Source organism: Laccaria bicolor, genomic scaffold, assembly GCF_000143565.1.
Source record: "Laccaria bicolor S238N-H82 LACBIscaffold_59 genomic scaffold, whole genome shotgun sequence".
Taxonomy (NCBI): Eukaryota; Fungi; Basidiomycota; class Agaricomycetes; order Agaricales; family Hydnangiaceae; genus Laccaria; species Laccaria bicolor.
The window spans coordinates 211,431-225,568 of NW_001889930.1; the positions used below are offsets into that span (position 1 = coordinate 211,431).

The following is a 14,138-nucleotide window of genomic DNA, read 5'->3' on the forward strand; positions in this document are numbered from 1 at the left end:
ATGCATACCTCCTGGAGGGGGATTATAGTGCAAAGTGGGTGTTCATCACTGTTTATACTGTACAAAAGGTTAGGTGCTTCAAATAGAATAGACCATCATTGGTTCATATAAAATGATCTTTTATGACTCCACAAATCTCATCTGGGAGTTGAACCCAGCTATTGCCCACCCTGGAAGGTCATGTTCTAAACAATACATGCACCAACCATTAGGCCAAAGAGAACCTTCATTCTATAAGGATAAACCAACCTCTGAGTAATTCCCTCCAGCCAAGCAGACAAAATCTGATAAAAATTAAGCAAGCAATAGCCTTCTTTCTGGTTGGCTAGATTATCCAAAGAACAAATTGGTACAAAATGAAATACAGCACCCACAAAAACCACACAAAAAGCCATCCTTTATTTTGACCAATTTCTCTGTCTGGGAATTGAACCCAGTTCTCACATTAATGCTCGAGACTTCGAGGACGGATTTTTAATGTGTGTGCTACCCAATGCACCAACAGCTCTGATGGATAAACATCCTAAACAATTTCTTAGGAGGGCTGCCCATGCAGTATGGTCCTAGCATTATTTTCAAATGTGTGAACACTCCATCAAGTTTGCTATACATTGTTGAATTCACTACTACATCTCAATATCAGGGTATCAAGAGGGAAAAAAAATCAAAATTGATCTTTGAGTATTGGACTTGGTGAAAAGAGAGTGAAGAGTGAATTTTTTGGAAGGCTTCTAGTTTGTCATGTTCATTCTGTATTTTCAAAACAACTTGAATGGTTAAAATAGTTACACTGACAGACCTGTTAAAACTATTGTTATGATGTGTTGTAGTACTAGAATATTTACAGAATAAAAGAAATAGGCCAACTGATGTGCAACTCTTCATCTGGGAATTGAACCCAGTTATCATGTATCCACAGCCTACAGCTACTGGTCATCATGTGTGCTAGCCATTGGACCAATGAAGAGCTTCACAGAGTAGAAGCATATTCAAATGTGTAAATTATGGCTGAACAAGCCCTCCACTGGGCAGAAAAACTCTGATGCTGAATCAATTTGAAATTCAACACCAACCTATACAAAAGATTTGAATCAATGAGTCTGCTGACTAGTACAAACATGCAATATAAAACCCATACAACACTAATTGAGCAAAAATGAATCCAGCTGTTACATCATCTCTCTGTTCTGAGATTTGAACTGAGTTGTAACATTATACATAATGTTGAAGACAACAACAAACCAAAAAGTCTTGTATGTGTATGCTAGACAATGCAGCAACAGAAGCTTGTAAGTATTGATGGACACTTGGTGCTCAAATATAAAAAAACATACGAACTTCACGCAAGCCTCTGTCTGGGACTTGAACCCAGTTCTTGTGTAAGTATAATGTGTACTCCATTGCACTGAATAATAGATGTGCTAGCCATTGCACCAGAGAGGCTCAATAGGTCATTGGCTCATGTACTACTCAACATACAATACCAACAGCACACCATGATGCTCCTACATACAAGAGTATGTTTTTCAGAAAACAGGCTTGGCTTGCTCAAAGCAATGTCTATCTGGAGATCATTCTTGATACACTACATATTCTACAAAGCTAAGAAAATAATAAAATTGGGTCCTGTTGGCATTCAAGGTAGCCTGCTGTTCTCTCCACCTGAGCAAAAATATCTGCAATAGGATTGAAAAAAGAGAAATAAAGCTCAATGAAAAATTACATCCAGATCTCTGAAATCTAACACCTCTCTGTCAGGGCATTGAACCCAGTCATCGTGTGGGTAGACTTTGCAAAATTCTGGACATCGTGCACATTACAATTCACCATCTTCATTTATCATGGAGGGCAGAGTGTGACCCATGTGGGAAACCTTTGCCAAAAACAACACCCTTGATAAGGTGGAAATATCTGTTCTATTACTGTGCTGCCTTGGCAATATGGGAGACTCTTGGGACACCTTGACAATATCTTCTCACACGGATTCCTGATGCTGAGTCAAGTTTTGTGGCATATTGAGTGTGGGGAAGCTTTTATGGAGTTGTTTGATGATCTTCCTTCCAGAAAACTTCCCCAACTACTGAAAAAGCCATCGGTGCATTTGATGTGAACTTGTACGCAGCTCGGACAAGGGCATAAATTGTACATGGTTATAGTCCAAAGAGTAGATATCTTACATCGCTTGAGTGAAGCCTACATATCTTATACTTACATGGAGCTATGTATGGAAGCGGAAATAATCGAACAAAGTGACGTACAGGTGCAAAGGGTATCTTTCATATGCGCCAGATTCAAACAGCAAAGCCTATCGCCTTCCACTGAGGTGTGACATACCAATACCTACCTGCACAAAACGCTGCCACCCTCTCTTTCGTCAATCTTTCAAATCTCTCCGAGAATAACAACCTGTTGTTCCATTTGTCGTGTCCAACGACTTTCCAATCTTTCATATACTTTGGCAGCATCAGGAAAACTCTTCGCGTGTGGAAGGTCTGGTGCATCTGATACGTCTGACAGGTGTGGCAAGTTTTCTGTCATAAATATTATCTTCCCATTCTTTCATCATAAATTTGAAGTAGTCAGTTTTTTTCAGTATTTGATATTCTTTCAGAATCTGAACCTCACCAGAACTACAACCCATTCATTTTGTTCAAGTCTGTTGAAACTCTGACACCTCGATGAGAGGTTCAATGTTCAACTCGTAACCAAACACAACAAACACTCTCATCCTCCCACCACCAGCATCCCCATCACCATTCTACATGACCACCGCCTCACATCGTGAGCGCCCATGATGGGCTAAACGACATTTAGGCCCGCACATCGACATCATGCGCCAGAGGCTCAGCAACAAAACAAACACGTCCACGTCCTCCACGACGACCTGCCCCTGCCACAGCCTCTCCACGGCCGCCACCACCCACTACCATTGTCAACCGCCCACACCCACCTCGGCACACAGCAACCACGATGGCAGCAACGTGCCAATGCCACGTCACCAGCGGTACCAGCTGAATAATCGCTTATCGTGTCGACAACACGTGGAGAAGACGACGTGGCACGTCAACGGCCCCCTCCAGGTGAGCACATCATGTCGTAAATTCCACCAACCCCCTCTTTCTCCTTTCTAATAACCCCAACCCGCTCAGCAGACTACCCCAACGACCCGCCAACCACTGCCACGTCACCACCTCGCCCTCTGCAACATTTGGTGATCACGACGCGACACGACGATGGAGACGGACGGACAACGACAATGTGACGTGGCGGCGATGACGGACTACCCCAACGATCCGCTAACCACTTCCACGTCATCACCTCGCCCTCTGCAACATTTGGTAATCACGACGCGACACGACGATGAAGACGGACGGACGACGACAACGTGACGGACGATGACAACGTGACGTGGTGGCGATGACGGACTACCCCAACGATCCGCTAACCACTTCCACGTCATCACCTCGCCCTCTGCAACATTTGGTAATCACGACGCGAAACGACGATGACGATGGAGACGGACGGACGATGACAACGGGACGTGGTGGCGGCGACGACGGACTACGATGGCGGACGACAATGACGATGCGAAGACCATGACGACGGACTGCTCCCCCCTGAAACTGAACAGGGGACCCTCATCTCCATTGATTCATGTATAGCATTACCTACCATTCTTCATCTTTTATGAGTCATGTAGTAGAACCACATCTCTGTAATCCGAGCACTCTTGTAACAACTGTTCTATTGCCTGCTGCTGCTAAAAATTGATGTGGAAGAAAACTTCTGAACGGTCTGACCTGTCTGATCACCTATTGCCAGATCTGTTTATTCTCCCACAAATGCCGTTCTGAAGTCAGAATGTAATTATGAGACAATAAAGTTTTGTGGCATCGGGAGGGTATTACAGTGTTTTGCACTGCCGTCTGCACAACGAAGTCTTGAGAAAACATGTTTGGTTTTGTATGTTCGTGACAGACCCTGCTAGATTGTCACGCATCAGGACCAGATCTGAGCGCAATGGGATTTTTGAGTCTCTCAAACCCAACTCTCATGGCGCCTCAGGTATCGGACGAGATGCGCGTGCGGATCATTGTCTGGCATGATGAGCAACATCTCTCAGTGCCGGAGATTGCTGGCCTTGTTGGATGTAGTGTCCGGACAGTCTATGTCATCCTCTCTTACCACCGTGACTACAACACTCTCAGAGATCCATCGACACACGGGCCGCATGGTGCCAACCGTTCTTTAAACATGGGGGATATGAATTATATATCGTCTTTGATTGACGTGCGGCCAAAGATCTACCTAGACGAAATTCAAGATGAACTTCTGAATAGGCGAGATGTCTTTGTTTCTATTTCAACCCTCTCCTGTGCACTTCATCGGCTGTCAATGACATGCAAGCATGTAGCGAATGAAGTGTTAGAAAGGAATGAACTGTTGCGTGCAACATGGCAGGCCGCATATGCTGATATTCCAGCCAAATATTGTGTTTGGTTGGATGAAGCGAGCATGGATGATCACACAAACCAGCGTACCATGGGTTGGGCTGCAATGGGTAGAGCATGTGTTTGCCGATCTGCCTTTGTTCGTGGTCAGCGGTATTCAGTCTTACCTGCTCTCACTTGCGAGGGTATGATTGCTCTTGATATCTTCGAGGGTTCAGTGAATAAAGAGTGTTTCCTTACATTTTTAAACGAACAAGTTGTAAGACTTTCTATGTTATACTGTCACCAGCTTCACAACTCATTTTTGTTGTAGGCTCCGAAATTAAATCCATACCCTGGTCCCCAAAGTGTGGTTATCATGGATAACTGTGTGATTCACCAATATGAGGACATCCGGCACCTTATCGAAGTTGAATGTGGTATGTTTATCAACACGTTTATTTGCCCTTTGTGCCTGATTCAATTACAGGCGCAAAACTTATCTATCTACCACCATTAGTGCTTGGAAGTTAGGTTAATTAACTGGAAAATAACCAAGACCAGACCGGACCTAACCGCAAAAAAACCGGACCGCAGTTAGTGGTTAGTCAATTCTGGAAATGAAATAACCGGTTATTTTGCAGTTAACTAACCGTTAAAAAACCGGTTATGACCGGTTACAACCGACCCTATTATACCCCTTCAAAACGCATCTAAAAGCATGAGAAACGCTAAAAATCTGACAGAGTTATGGTCAAATCTCTAAATTATTGGCTAAAATAGTAGGCTTTCAAGAATATTATTATAAAATTGTCAATTCTTCACCGAATTTAGCGTTCTTGGGCTTGTTTTAAAGCTACGATGCATGGCAATAATGTTTACTGCAAGGAATATGAGAAATATACGCCGTTTTAATCGATTTTCTATTTTTTCGGTCCTAACTGGTTAGTAACTGCAACTAACTGGTTTTCATCGGTTATCTTCGGTCCAGTTAGGTTATTTTGGGTCTGGGAACGAACCCTAACCGGTCTCGGTCTCGGTTAGAGCCCCTGGGCACCCAATAACCTAACCTAACCAGACTTTCAAACACTAACCACCATACTCCCCTGACTACAACCCAATTGAAGAGGCTTTCCACAGTATCAAAGCCTGGCTGCGACATCATGAAGCTCAAGCTTTGGCACCTGAGGGCCGGCCTTGGTTGATTCATCAAGCCAGGTTAGCAATAACAGACGAGATGGCAATTGGATGGATAGCAAACTGTGGTTATTCATTTTCTGACGAGATAAACCAGTAGCAAAGTAGTTTACTGAAGCTCATAAGTAGTGTAGTTACCAGAAAAAAGCTTCTGTTCATACGTAGCCTGCCATTTCCTACAAAAAAGTTTTAGTTTCATAAGATGACCACACTCAAATGGCGTCATGTCGACAGCCTCAAGCTCAGCGAACTCTCGAAGGCACACTCGCAGCTCAAAACCAGGAGCTGGGACGGAGACGGGGGAGGCAGGAGGTTGATGAAACTCCAGTGGCCTTGGTGTCTGGAATTCACGGCAAGGGCACTTTGGGGTTAGGACGTTGGGCTGGTTGCAAATGGGTGTCTGGAACTCAAAACGAGAGCGCTTGGGAAGGGGAGGCGAATATCGGCCTGGGGATTCAGAACGGGATCGTTTATGAGATAAGCCACCGAGGACGGGAATGAGAGACGCCATGACAAGTGTCATCATGTCATTGTTGCCTGGAGCAGAGACCGTCGGCACTGTGCTTGCACCTGAGCGGCCACATGCTCAGATGGAAGAAATCTGTCCATCGCGTGGACCATCAAAGGCCTCAGTGCATGGCAGTTCATGCTTTGTAACGTCGCCGGATGCCTACAAAAGATATTTAGGCTTTGGATGTATGTTATAAGACTTAGATGTACCATAGCAGCAGCCCACATCTTAAGACGGAGGGGGTTGAGCCACAGATGTCCTCCCGAGACTGTGATAAAACAATGGCCTGGTTCACCATGCTCTCCTTGATGAGAAGCACATGGCCACCATTTCTTGATCTCCAAGATGAATCATCCATTAATTTGCTCAGCATTGTTGAATTGGGCGAGTTGTGGAATCTACAGGCATCGAAGTTGTCAAATTGAAGGCCTGGAAAGAGAAAGCTTACCCTGGTGCCATAAAGAAGCTCGTCCTCACCATCATTCGCAGGCACATTCAATGAAGGAGCCTATATGTCGACATGAGCATAAGAACATTGATGCAGCAAAAACAAACACACCAGATGTTGAATTCGATAGCCTGACATCATGTCTGTGTCAAACTCAAGAGTGATCTGGATCTTCTTCTTATCCTTCTTGTAAATGGCTGCCAGGGCGAGGCTGAAGCTTTTGTCTGTCAAGAAGGTCGGCGCATTGCCTTTCCCGCCACTGCAGAACTTGATCAGGATATAAATGATAGTAAATAATCATAGAGCTGGTCCATGAGAGCTTGAACGGAGGACCAGAGTGGACACCGGGGGCAAACTGGGTGTGAAGGTTGTGAATGGAGAGGAATGCCTTGATAAAGTCTACACGTGTAATGCCTTCAAGAGCGATATTCCCAAGCAATGTCGTTGCCTTCTTCTTTGGAGCAGCAGGTTTCCCATTTTGGGAGGAACCAGTAGTCAGTTCCATTGAGGTGTACGTGTGTGTTACGTTGATGAGATGCCCATCAGGTAGAGGCACAGCTGAGATACAAATGAGATAAAGACTGTAAGAGTCAATGAATACATGTACCAGGCACACAAGGTTCATTTCCGACAGTATTTCCCAATGGTCCTGCTGCACGGTAATGGTTATTTGCTGGGACTGGCGTCGGAGAAACCCTTGAGGAAAGTATATCATACTGGGTAGCAAGAGGTACTCCTGTCAAGTTTATTAGCATGATTTGAAAGAAAGGACGGATAGGACATGGACCAGCTGTTGTGATCGGCTGAGATGGGGCAACTGGAATCTCAGGTTGAGTGTATCGAGGAGGTGGTTCTACTCCAGAGGCGCGGCACGCTGCATCAATCTCTTCATGCGAAAAATAATATTTAGGTGGATTCACACCGCCGTCTGCATCGAGGAATGAGAATTATCTTGTAGTAACATCTGATGAGCGTACCAATCCAGGCAGGATTCCTGAGCCAGCCTGCCGACGGCCTTCGCACATCTCCAATGGCGGTATCGGTGTTGACATGCTGGGTTTCGCGAGGCTCGCTGATAGTAGGCTGAGTGAAGGGTGGTTGAAGGAATTGGTCTGAGAGAGAGCGGTTCAACATAATGGGCACTGAGAAATCTTTCAAAAGAATACTCACCTTTTATACAAGATTTGAAGACAGTATTTGCAGACGGTGCGAAAAGTTGTTGAAACACCGTTGGTATGCTCCGTATTCAATTCCCCTGCAGATGAGGTCAGTGGAGTTCGGCATTCTCAAATTGGAAGAGATCATAGCCTACTGAATATGTTGCTGAGAAGATTACGGCGTACTGAATGAACAACTTACAAGGCCCCACAAAATTCAGCTTTGCGCCCTGAGCGGGTAGCGCATCCTCAAAGTAGCTCAGACTTCGTCCACGGAGAACAAGAAATGCAGGGGGTGCGAGATGGACGAGGACATGGTAGCAGACACAGCCAAGACGCAGAGGTGAATGGAGAGGAGGACGCTATCGATGAAGAATGGTTTTTGACAGCCGTGTGATTGCGCAGCATGAGGAAATGGTCAGCGGCGTGTTACTTCCCGATTTGTGGAGGTCACGGCACAATAGGGGGTTTCACAGTAGGCCAACTTAGGTCCCAACTTAATCCCCAACTTGGTGAGCAACTTTTGCCAAGTTGGAAGGACAAAGTTTGACCAACTTCATCAAGTTGGGATGCAAATCGTGGTCCCGACGCCGATTTGCAGCCAACTTTGATCCCAACTTGGTGCCCAACTTCACCTCGCAACTTCCCACGTGTCCAAAATAGGCAGAAATCTGCATTCGGAATCCCTTCCGAGCCCAAATCAGCCCAAGTTCATGTTTTCTGCAGTTCAAGGTGTTTCACGGTAAAGTTGGCCAACTTCCCTTTCAACTTTGTTGAAGTTGGCCCACAAGTTGGAATGAAAGTTGGGACCTAAGTTGGCCTACTGTGAAACCCCCTAATACATACAAATATGTTTTTCGAGACTTCGTTGTGCAGACGGCAGTGCAAAACACTGTATGTCGCCACTCATATTCTGATGGTCTGGAAGCGTCTGGCCGGTCTGGCTCCAGACCAGCCACACGGTTGGAGTTTTCCTGATGCACCCCCTCGCGCAACATCCACAGTATATCATCGACATCCTGTGAGACTCGGCGGCTAAACTTTCCGTCTGGTGCATTACGGTGGTCATCCCATGCCTGAAGTTTCTGGAACAATAAAAGATCAAAAGGGAGTACTGGTAAGGGTGTGCTTCCGGTCCCAGTCATCCATGTAATCTGCGCTGGAGAGAGTGCCGGCAAATTCATCATGCCCGGTAGCGCAATATCGATTCTGATCTTTGCCTGAAGATACAGAGGACGGGTGTCAGTGCGGTTTGACGACGGCCCTAAAAATCCGAATTCTTCAGGCGAAGCGGCGATAATGATATTTTTTATATCATTCAGTGTCAAATCGTGCCGGGATGGAGGTGGGAGGACCAGAATATCAACGTCCTGTAAGTATCAATCACAATGAGGTTGAAAAAACCGAAATCAAGACATACGTGGGGACCCCGTTCATTACCGTACAACTTGCACGCCATGCTTCCGAAAATGGCACAGGGAAGCCCTTCTTTCTCTAAAATCCTCATTGTCTTCACAGCTGCTCGACGCCTGTTCTCAATTTCTTTCGGATCGTTGAACGGGGAAAAGATTTGATCCACTATTGAGATCCCCCTCATGAGGCCGGGGAGGGGAGAGGTTGGATACTGCTTCATTGCGGCTATGATTTGATTGGCTTCGGCCCGTTGGTTGGCACTTAGTGGCATGGTCTGCCACCGTGAGGGGTTAGGGCTTTATTTTTTCGAACTGGGCAGTGGGGAGGGTAATCCATGGGTGTGTTTTGTTGACGTTGTTCACGAGCCTCATCTTAAATGAGCTCGAGGCTTCGGTTCTAAGTAGCTGTCGTTTGTCATGAGGCGTTCACGGCGGTCGGCGTAAAAGCGTGATTACTGTAACACGTGATGCATTGATGGTTCATTGCCATGCGAAAGTTGCTTTTCCAAGTGACGTAGCGGAATCCCTTTGTGCATCAGGATAGCAGAATCTGTGTGACCCTTCTTCATTCTTCTCCCGGTTCCCTCATGACTGATTGCTGATTACAGCTATGGGAGCCCGATAAGGCTCAAGCTTGGTCAGAAATTATTACAATGACACACCTCCGAGTCCGTTCCCTCAGTTTCGACATATACAACACTTATATTCCAACGCTATTGCATAGCAGCGCTGTTCCTTACCTCAAGACACTGGAAGATCCTGATATAGACATCCGAGGAGGCGCGGGAACTGAGGTGGCAAAAGTTATTCTCAGTGCTGCAAGCAATTTCACACTCCCGTTATGAGTGAGTGCTTGAGCTAGCCCAACCTATTTAAAACTTATATTATATTATATCGAAAGTTGAAGAGCCTGGCGACACCGGAGGGCTAATCAGCGCAATAACTACCACCCCATTCGCGATGTTGCACACGTTACAATTCATCATTTATCATGGCGGCCAGGAGCCAGACTCTTGGGACACCTTGAAGATATCTTGTCACGCAGATTCCCGATGCTGAGCTAAATTTCGCGGCATATTGAGTGTGGGAAAGCTTTTATGAAGTCGTAAGTTGATGACCTTCCTTCCAGGAAACTTCCGCAACTACTATCCGTGCGTTTAGAATGTGAAGTTGTACGCAGCTCGGACAAGGGCATAAATTGTACAGGGTTATTATAGTCCAAAGAGTAGATATGTTATATGTACATCGCTTGAGTGGATCCTACATAAGAATGTATGCAGCACGTCGATATATCAATCAATTGTAACTATCATCGCTAAGAAACAAAATGAAACGAGCACCTATTCAGACATGTGCAAAGTACCCTCTTGAGGTTCTATTGAAATTCGAATATGAATGGATGCGGAAGTAATCGAACAAAGGACATACATGTGCGAAGGGTCCCTTGATCATTTTTCATACCCGCGAAGTTCGAAAGCCTATCGCCCTCCACAGGGGCTTATCATACCAATAATCTGCACAAAACGCTGTCACCCTCTCTTTCGTCAATCTTTCAAATCCCTCCGAGAATAACGACCTGTTGTTCCATTTGTCGTGTCCAACGACTTTCCAATCTTTCATATACTTTGGCACGCCCTCGCGTAACATCCACTGTATATCCTTGACATCATTTGAGATTCGGTGGCTAAACTTTCCGCCTCGCGCATTACGGTGGTCATCCCATGCCTGAAGTTTCTGGAACAATAAAAGATCAAACGGGAGTACTGGTAAGCGTGTGCTTTCGGACCCAGTCGTCCATTTAATCTGCGCTGGAAGGAGCGCCGGCAAATTCATCATGCCTGGCAGCACAACATCGATTCTGATCTTCGCTTGAAAATACAAAGGACGACGGGCGTCAATGTCATTTGACGATGGCCCGAGATATCCGAATTCTTCAGGCGAAGCGGCGATGATGATATTTTTTATATCACTCAGTGTCACATCGTGCCGGGATGGAGGTGGGAGGACCAGAATATCAACGTCCTGTGATTATCAGTCACCATGAGGTTCAAAAGACCGAAATTGAGACATACGTAGGGACCCCGTTCATTACCGTACAACTTGCACGCCATGCTTCCGAAAATGGCGCAGGGAAGCCCTTCTTTCTCTAAAATTCTCACTGTTTTCACAGCTGCTCGACGCCTGCTCTCGACTACATTCGGATCGTTGAGTGGGGAAGAGAGTTGGTTCATTATTGACATCGCCTGCATGAGGTCGGTCTGCAAAGAAATTCGATCCCGTTCCTTTGCAGCTAACAACTCCCGGAGTGTACTTCGTGATAGTTTGAAATGTTTCTGCATGGTCTGCCACCGTGAGGGGTCAGGGCTTTGTTTTCCTCGAACTGGGTAGTGGGGAGGGTAATCGATGGGGTTGTTGACCTTTCACAAGCCTCATCTTAAATGAGTCGAGGCTTCGGTTCTAGCCTGTCATGACTCGTGCTCGTCTCCCATGAGGCGTTTACGGCGGCAGAAGTCGGCGTAGAAGGGTGATTACACGTGATACATTGTTTGACTTGTTGCGTTACGATTGCTTTTGCCAGTGTCCTCTACCACTACAGTCTACTGACGTAGCGGCCCTTCGTGCATTAGGATAACAAAATCTGTGCGATGCTTCTTCACGCTTCTCCCAGTCTCTGCATGACTGATTACAGTTCACAGCTATGGGAGCCGGATACTCAAACTTGGTCAAGAATTATTACAATGACGAATCCGAAACAGAACTTCACCCTGACCAGTACCATCCTTCTTCAGAGAACGAGGTGTTGCATGTCCAACAAACAATGATGAACTTTGTTCCAGTTGAGCTGGCGGACCTCATCGTTGACTATGCTCAATATTGGCCACGACTTGCGTCTTGCAGAGAGGCCAATCCACCTATCACAATCAACTCGACGAGCGGCTCGGGTGGCGTGCTCAACGATGCGTATCAATTCTACCTCGTAACTGACCGACCTATACCTGAATGGAGTGACTCCAATCTCAAAGTGGTGCGGAAGGTGAGGAAGGTGGTGTTCAGGATTTGGAGCCATGATCAAGGATGGGGAGGCGATGATGGATTAGTAGGTCTGGATTTCAGCGATACTCATTACCCTGGTGGTACCTAATCTATATCTGTATAGGTAACTATGAGGGATCGTGGACGTGGTTTGAGGCTGCGATATGGCGGGGCGAAGAACAACCATTTTTGGTCCATCGCCCAGAATCTTCAAATTTATCGGTACCCGCGACTCACCAGGATGATTTAAATCCTGACACTTCGAAAGTATGGCATTTGCAGAGTAATATACGTGCTTCGGCGAAAGAAGCCTTCCACGAGGTTGTTTGGACGGACGTGGAGGACTGGACGGTGAACTCTTGGGGAGAGACTGGGAGTGGCGATGGTAGGGGGTTCGTGCGGTTACTTCAGCCTGGCGATAAAATTGCTGTGATTGCGAGGGCGAGGGCAAGTCTTCGCCTTTTAACGCTGAATTTCGAGAAGCTTACCGGTCTTTTTTTCCAGTATCCCGGATGGGTGAACCACGTTCGGAGAGTTGAGGTCGAAATCTTTTACTCTCTTTGAGTCAAAGAATTTGAGTGGAGGACCCCGCAATCGTTGCAACATGTCTATTTTATTTTTGTACAGATAACTCACGCAACATCGATTCTGCTTGCTCTGCAACCCTTCCAATAGTGTGACTCCAAGCGAGCCAACGTTTCACCGCTACAGTAAACTCTTTGGACATGGCGACTGAACCTCAAAGATCATCCCGTAACCCAATCTCCAAGACTCCAATCACTCTGCGAGATACCTCCATTACACCAGACTATTCATGTTGAAGTCAGGAAGGCTGGCGTTTTGCCGGAAGGATATGCTTGGTTCGTCGAATCCTCATGACATAGTGATGTTGATTAACGTCTTTTCAAACTTTTGTTTCGACCCAAAGACTGCCGCCGTTGTATCCGAACACTACTGATTTTCTCTCGTGCATGGATGGCCAACTGGGCAAGAGGTTATCAGCGGAATTCGAGATATTATCAACAGGACGGATAACTTGCGGCTCATCTCAGAAGAAATTGAGAGAGAGGTGCGACCCTCCTCGCGTTTTTATCAATGGTCGTAACACTAATTTTGAAATTGAGAAGGGACGGAGCCTCTTTTAAATTTCTGCCATGACAAAATGGGGTGCATCGCGCCACTTGACGCGCCTTCGAAAACCTCAAAACGTCAAGTCTGTAGAGCCTAGGTTATGATACCATGAGCGACCTAAACCCCGTTTTCGTGGTGTGTAGATCCCGGAAGCTGAACTACCCATCGCGTAGTAGCCGAAATTTGATTGGATTACCTCATAAAATAAGACTCCTTCTATGGGAATTGTGACAAAACAAAGAAGAACGAGTCAACAACCTATACAGCTCCCTTGTAGAGGCTGGAACGTTTGCTCAGGCCCTCGCAACTGACGGGGAAATCGAAGAGGCAAGGGGGAGCCAGCACATAACCGCGTGTATGACATAGCCAGTGTCCCAACAACTAGCTTGGTAAATTTGTTGTCGCGTCTATGCAGACCTGTAAGCCCTTTTGTATCATGTAACATCTTGCAACGAAAATAAATAAGGGCACATGGTGTAGTTGGTTATCACGCTCGCTTAGCACCAGCGAAATCTATGGTAATCTGCGAGAGGTGTTGGGTTCAATTCCCAATGTGTCCATTCTTTTTCACCGTCCTACGAATCATAGCACTAGTGAGGATAGTTAGTACTTAGATCATGATATGAGTCTGGGATGGCACGAGCAGATGGTGAGGCCGTATTTCTCACTCATGACATGATTTATTGATACTTTTGAAGCAACCAACAGGCGGTTTCGTGCGAAACTAACTTCTAAGGCAAAAATCGCAAGTTCAAAGAAACCGATGCCCATGGCGTTCTACGGTTGTGATAGAGGGGTCAAAATGCCGTAAAAATATAT

At 46.0% G+C, this 14,138-nt stretch overlaps 4 protein-coding genes across 4 annotated transcripts; 1 reads left to right on the forward strand and 3 right to left on the reverse strand.

Annotated features, from left to right (window-relative positions):
* Positions 1 to 5,736: 5,736 nt before the first annotated feature.
* LACBIDRAFT_334128 (uncharacterized protein) lies at positions 5,737 to 7,720 on the reverse strand (the record flags this gene model as incomplete). The annotated part of the gene is made up of 8 exons (XM_001888862.1): positions 5,737 to 5,803; positions 5,840 to 6,197; positions 6,302 to 6,476; positions 6,587 to 6,646; positions 6,698 to 6,845; positions 6,913 to 7,144; positions 7,203 to 7,514; positions 7,564 to 7,720. The coding sequence occupies 8 exons, from the start codon at positions 7,718 to 7,720 to the stop codon at positions 5,737 to 5,739; spliced, it is 1,509 nt and encodes a 502-aa protein (XP_001888897.1).
* A 787-nt stretch (positions 7,721 to 8,507) lies between these two features.
* On the reverse strand, positions 8,508 to 9,427 carry LACBIDRAFT_313368 (uncharacterized protein; the record flags this gene model as incomplete). Its single annotated transcript, XM_001888863.1, has 2 exons — positions 8,508 to 9,113; positions 9,164 to 9,427. 2 exons carry the CDS (start codon positions 9,425 to 9,427, stop codon positions 8,508 to 8,510), a joined length of 870 nt encoding a protein of 289 aa, XP_001888898.1.
* Positions 9,428 to 10,610: 1,183 nt separating this feature from the next.
* LACBIDRAFT_313369 (uncharacterized protein) lies at positions 10,611 to 11,494 on the reverse strand (the record flags this gene model as incomplete). The annotated part of the gene is made up of 2 exons (XM_001888864.1): positions 10,611 to 11,177; positions 11,228 to 11,494. 2 exons carry the CDS (start codon positions 11,492 to 11,494, stop codon positions 10,611 to 10,613), a joined length of 834 nt encoding a protein of 277 aa, XP_001888899.1.
* A 359-nt stretch (positions 11,495 to 11,853) lies between these two features.
* Positions 11,854 to 12,752, forward strand: LACBIDRAFT_313370 (uncharacterized protein; the record flags this gene model as incomplete). The annotated part of the gene is made up of 3 exons (XM_001888822.1): positions 11,854 to 12,256; positions 12,313 to 12,635; positions 12,693 to 12,752. The coding sequence occupies 3 exons, from the start codon at positions 11,854 to 11,856 to the stop codon at positions 12,750 to 12,752; spliced, it is 786 nt and encodes a 261-aa protein (XP_001888857.1).
* Between the last annotated feature and the right edge of the window lie 1,386 nt (positions 12,753 to 14,138).